Source organism: Aptenodytes forsteri, unplaced genomic scaffold (genome assembly GCF_000699145.1).
Source record: "Aptenodytes forsteri isolate BGI_AS27 unplaced genomic scaffold, ASM69914v1 Scaffold118, whole genome shotgun sequence".
Lineage (NCBI taxonomy): Eukaryota > Metazoa > Chordata > Aves > Sphenisciformes > Spheniscidae > Aptenodytes > Aptenodytes forsteri.
Window position 1 is genome coordinate 309,083 of NW_008795859.1, and position 5,807 is coordinate 314,889.

General features: G+C 44.5%; 1 protein-coding gene across 1 annotated transcript in view; it reads right to left on the reverse strand.

Moving 5' to 3' along the window:
* UBE3B (ubiquitin protein ligase E3B) overlaps positions 1-5,512 on the reverse strand; it is a 24,213-nt gene extending 18,701 nt beyond the window's left edge. The window contains exons 1-9 of the mRNA XM_009283842.2: positions 5,426-5,512; positions 5,261-5,340; positions 4,549-4,718; positions 4,336-4,456; positions 2,938-2,997; positions 2,422-2,526; positions 2,223-2,319; positions 1,625-1,710; positions 867-949 (exon numbers count right to left, since the gene is read on the reverse strand). Coding sequence (XP_009282117.1) covers positions 867-949; positions 1,625-1,710; positions 2,223-2,319; positions 2,422-2,526; positions 2,938-2,997; positions 4,336-4,456; positions 4,549-4,709 — 713 coding nt within the window. The 5' untranslated portion in view covers positions 4,710-4,718; positions 5,261-5,340; positions 5,426-5,512. The remainder of the gene's footprint in view (positions 1-866; positions 950-1,624; positions 1,711-2,222; positions 2,320-2,421; positions 2,527-2,937; positions 2,998-4,335; positions 4,457-4,548; positions 4,719-5,260; positions 5,341-5,425) is intronic.
* Between the last annotated feature and the right edge of the window lie 295 nt (positions 5,513-5,807).

The following is a 5,807-nucleotide window of genomic DNA, read 5'->3' on the forward strand; positions in this document are numbered from 1 at the left end:
TTATTATTTTATTTCAATTATTAAACTGTTTTTATCTCAACCCATGAGTTTTTCCTCACTTCTACTCTCCCAATTCTCTCCCCCATCCCACCGGGGGGGGGGGGGGCAGGGGGGGTGAGCAAGCAGCTGTGGGGTGCTCATCCGCTGACTGACTGAGGTTAAGCCACGACAATCTCCTACGTTCCTCTTCTCCCCACTACCACGAAGTCAGTAATTACATAGTTGTTTTCCTTAGGAAGATGTTAAGTGACATATTCAAGGACGTCCACTACTACTCTACTGAACATCACAACCTCACCATCCCAGCAGTGACAGCTATAGAAGGGAAGTGGCACACAATTAACCACTGGAGTCTTAAAAGAATGCTCGTTAGCGGCTGCAGATTTCCAAAGTGAAGAGACACGGGCTCTGCAGAGGTGAGGTCAGGGTAACAGCATACTTTTCTTATTTTTAAGAGAACAGACTGAACTATTAGAAAAATCTGCATCCAACTCTTGTTTCAGGGACAAACTTTGCCCCTGCAAATTGAGTAACGGGTACATCTGCATCAGCAGTTCATCATGAAGAGGCACAACTATACTTATCTAGAGAACTCCAACCCCTTCTGATGGTTCAACAGAAAGACATACAGATGCTGTACTCTAAACTGGAACGGCACTCCGAAGTCTAGGCTTATACTAACACTAATTACTGACTTAAGAGCATTCTGATTGGAAAAAGGATGACAGGAAAGTGAGCTATTTGCCTAAAGCAGCTTCTTTCATACTCTCAATAGCACAAAGAGACTGGCAGAATGAGAAGTCTTCAAAAACGTAATAAAGACAACTTTGGTTGCATATTATCCCAAGCAGCTCTGGCTGCCTTACCGCAATGCAAGAGAGAAGATGGCAGTTAAAGAGCCTTTGGACAAGGAAGGTCTGGATCTTGCCAAGCCATTAGTTAGCAAAATCTGGAATAAAAGAAAACACACAACAAAAAACAAAAACCCCTGCAGTACTCAGAAAAAGATTATGACTCCTGAAACACTTTGCATTTATTTTCAGAGCAGAGAAAAAGAACACCACCAAAAAAATTTAAAAACCAGTTACTACAAGTCATTTGGCAGAACTAGAAGGGCTTCAGGTTAGTAATGGCATAACAGAGAAACTGAAATCAAGTCAGACACTCTACAGTACTTATTTCTCTGGGACCTGTACTCAGGGTTCCTAGGCCTTCTAAAATTAACAGGTCATAGCTGCCTGGTAATATCGTTCTCATTTCAAAGATTAAGAAAAATTACATCAGTCCCTTTCCCCTACAGAACAGTAAACAAATCAAATCCATACAAAAGGGCAGCAGCAAAGTTTGGAAAAATATTCAAGAGTCCTTCCTGTCCATCTCATTACGAGGTGATTAAGTAGGATTTAGATTCAGCAGTAGTGACAAAAAGGAGACGGTATATTTGGTCTCAGGTGCTTTGAAGAAAAATATGCCCACAGACAAATCACCAGTGCTCCACAACCAGCTTCTCCCTGACACGCCACCAGAGAGATCATAAAAGCCTCCTCAGAACAAGGACCACAGCGCAGGACTGGGGCTTGGTTTGAACAGAGAGAAGACATAACTGTATCAGCCTGAGACTGACCTGCAGCACAGAATAAAATCCCTTCTGATTTAGATGTCCCATGATGTTTGCACAGATGTGGTTCATGGCAGGCCTCAGGGTTTCACCTTCCGGGTTAAAACACTGATGTTACTAAATCAGCATCACAGCTCCACTCTTTACTTCCTTACACACTATAAAATAGTTTGTCAATTCATAAGCCCTTCTTGCACAAAGTCCTTGCCCTTACATGCAAAACCACCATTTAGCAGCATTTCCCACCAAGCCTTATTTAAGGTATAAGAGTCATATTTCCTCCCGAAACTTGTCTACCTTTTCTATGTGTATTTCCTACAAAAACCCAGAGCTAAAAACTCATTCCATTACCCTCTGAACACTCCTTGTGTGGGGGATTTTGGAGCATTACAAAAATGTTGTAACTGTTGCTGTTCTAAGGGAAATAGCCTATCTAATCTGAAGAGAATCCTTGCTGCCCAGTCTATGCTTTGTGCAAGCACAGAAGCATAATGAATCTTTGTGGTAAGCACGGGGAGAAGACAAGGTGCAGAAACAGCGTTCAGTAGATTTTAATAGCAAATCCCAGATCAGTGGCTTGAAGCATTGAATTGGATGCACCAACCTTTTCCCCGAAGGATTTTCCACGTAGAAGTGTCTGTGAAGGTAACAAGCATTGTGAGGTGCAAATTGACCAGTCTGGAGTCTTGTAAGATGTCAGGCTGCGATAACAAACACCAATGTTAATAAATCAAATTAGCCTCGTTGCAAACTACAGAACTGTTAAATGCAGGGAGACAAAACACAAAGAAAATGTTTCTTACCTTAAGCTGCTTGAGAAATTCACAGCAAAACCACAAAATGTCTTTGATCTGTTTGATCCATAAGAGCGTAAGATCCTTGGAGAGTGCCAGTGACACATACCACACCTGAGAAAGGCAGGATACAAATGGGAGCGGTGCTTAGTATTTGTGATACTGACTGGCAGAATACATTACCAGGAAGGTTTGTAACAAAACGACCTCCTCAGTGCCCGACTGAACCCAGCAGCGGAACCAAGTTATTTCTGCCCCCAGAATTCACGGGGCAAAGCATACCACCCACCACAGAAAGAAAGTGCCCTTTAACTCCTATAGCTGTAGAAGCTGTATATAGCAAAAGTATCAGGGGAATCCTAAAGAACTTGTCCAAACATTCACCATGTGAATGAACACTCAGCAGTGTTCAGGGGCTTTTGAAAGCTAAAAATTCAAATATCACCAACCTAAATCCCCACACATAGAATTAAAAAAAACCAAACAACCCTCCCACCCCCAAACTAAAAAAACCATCCTGCTGACCTTGGGCTCATTCTCAACATCCATACTATTAAGAATACACCGGCACAGCTTTTCAAATCTCTGAGGGAAAAAAAAAAAAGGTGGCATTAGTTCTAACTACAGGAAGGGCTATTCTGGAAAAGCACTAGGAACAGCTCAGCAGAGGGAGCAAGATACCTCCATATCAAAACAACAAATGTTCCAAACACATTCCCTACAGACAGGGCCGACGGCTCCTTCCCCGAGGGCGCATCTCACACGTCATGCTACAGCTATGCAGAAGAGTTCCCTCCTTGAACACAGTGCTCATCAACAGGAGGAATTTCTCAGCCTTCCCTGCTAAATTGCCTGCCTCAACAGCATGGACTGAAGCCGGGAAAAGCATCTTCCTGTTGGGGTTCAGCTTAAGGCTAACGAGTGCAGCCGTGTGTTCCGAACTCCCAACCCTCACGGCTCTCAGCAGAGCCCGGCCATCACATCCAGAACTCCTTAATTATTATTTCAGTCCAGCTGTATTTGTCACATGCTTGCAAGTTATAAAGCCATTCTGAGCTACAGAATGGGCTGCTGTGGTTATCCTAACTGAGAGCGGTGTCCAGAAATAGAGTGGAAACGAGCACAGCCTAGTCCTCGGCCCAGCAAGGGACTGACTTGCTGCTGGAAGGGGAAGGAGAAGAGGAAGTAGAACAGACATATTTCAGCAATGCACCCAATTACTGTCCTGCAGAACTTCAAATGGATGCCAGGCACTTAAAGAATTTGTATGTAATATACACATTTTTTTTTTTATGCTGTAAATACAGAAAACTCCATTTGCAGTACTTGCACCATCATCAACGGAAGAGGACTTCGATGGAACAGAGATTAAAAAAAAAGTCACCCACTGCTGCTGCAATTTAAATACAGCCTTCCCTTTTCCAATTGTTTTCCTTATAATTAGCCCTCACAGTTTCCTGGGGCAAATACATCATTTCATAGACACTACAGCAAAGAGCTTCACTCTGAAACCACAAGTTCAGGGCACGGTCAGAAAAGCAGTTGTGATACGAACAGCCTGCATGCTACACTCTGCCAGGACAGCTCTTTGTGAGCTTGCCACAACGTACCTGCCTGGGGAACTGGTGCAGCTGACAAAAATCACAAGGCACTGCTCAATTACTGAAGTTGGCACGGTCACCAGGAAAAACATTCGTTAAACTATGCCCTGAATACGGAACCGCTACTAAAACATTCAAGGGTTCTTCTATTTCATTCTTACAGGCAGATCTCTCCGAGAAGGACTAGGAGACAGAGATCACATTTCTGAAGCCAAAATATATTGCAGGAACCTACACCATCACTAGATAACTAATTAAACATATTTCACATGTTGAAATATGTCCTCAAAAGAAGAAAAGCATGTCAGGGTAGCAACCTTACCTCTTTGTCCTCTTTATGATTAAATACAAACAGTAGTTTCCTAGCAATTCTGAAGATAGAAAGAGCACTTCTTTTACTTGAGCCAGACTCATTTGCCCCAAAGAAATCCTCCACTTCTCTCCTACCAAAGTGGGAAAAATGAGCATCGGTAGTTAAAAATCAAGCACACCTCTCCAGATAAGAGCAAAGCGTGGAAGGTAGAATTTCACACACCTTATCTCCCTCTGCAGGCGGCATCGACAGAGAAATCTCCTGATCAAAGCCTGGATCTGGACGGCGGCACGCTCCCTCTCCTTCAGCTCCCTCCGCTCCTCCCGAGCCTGGCGTGCTTTGTCGAGGAACTGGGCTTTGGAGGACTGGCTTGCACTGAACATTTTTATAACCTACCAAAACATAAATTTAAGGAAACAAAGAATCATTGCAGCAAACACCTGGGGGACTAGGAGCAGAGCGGACAAAACGCACAGGCAAAGGTAATTCTTTACACGACTTCTGAACTGACTACCTGCATCCAGCATTTTAACAGGGGAAGGAGAGTACGCAACAGCACAGAAAGAAGTGCGTGCAAAATACAGCCTAGGCAAAGACAAAGTTACTTGTCCACGGGACCACAATAAGAAAACACACTGAACTCCGAATCATTCCAGCAAAGCCTGCAACCTAATGCAGGCAAGTAGATTTTAAGAGTAAAAAAAAAAAAAAAATCATTGTGTTGTCATTGTGTTCCACTCCCTGTACTCCAACTCCCCGTTCCAGTCTTAGTTGTTTTCATTTTCTTGTTTACAGAGAACATGTAAGAACAATTCTATAGGCGAGGATGAAAGAGAAAGGGCACAAGAGACACTTGGAAGCTAATTTATTGCCACTCAACAACACAAAATGCACAGTCAACAACAGCTTTATAAATACTTAACAATGAACTTACCTGAGGGCTTACTTCTTCAAAAGTGCATGATAATCATTTATACACAAACAGGATCCTCATCCACTGGCTTCAGGCAGCTCCTGCACAGATAAGCACATTACCCGCAGATGATTTGGGGATTTACTCTTTACCTTTGCAGTTCTAAGTCCTTGTGACCAGACTTACCTCTCGCTACACTCTCAAGAAAATATCAAGTCAGAAAAGCTTCAGGAGAGGAGAAGCAGCACCACCGCTCAGCTGTGATCGCTGGCACATGTAGCTCCTGACACTCCAGAGTGGGGAAAAACGATCTGATGCGAGACAAAAGCAAAGGCCAGCCTCAGCCCTGCCAGGGCCCTGGGCATCGGCGAGACCTGAGCGGCAGCTGCCCCACAGTGAGTGTTTCCCGTTTCACCAGAGTTGGGGCAGGACTCACCTTGGGACTTGCCCAGGCCACTATCAGCAGCCAGCGGAGACCCCTCGGCCCCACAGCCCCAGATGCCCGGCCCAGAGCCCTCGCAGCCCCACAGCCCCCCGCAGGCGCCCCCCGCAGTCCGCCGCCCCACGG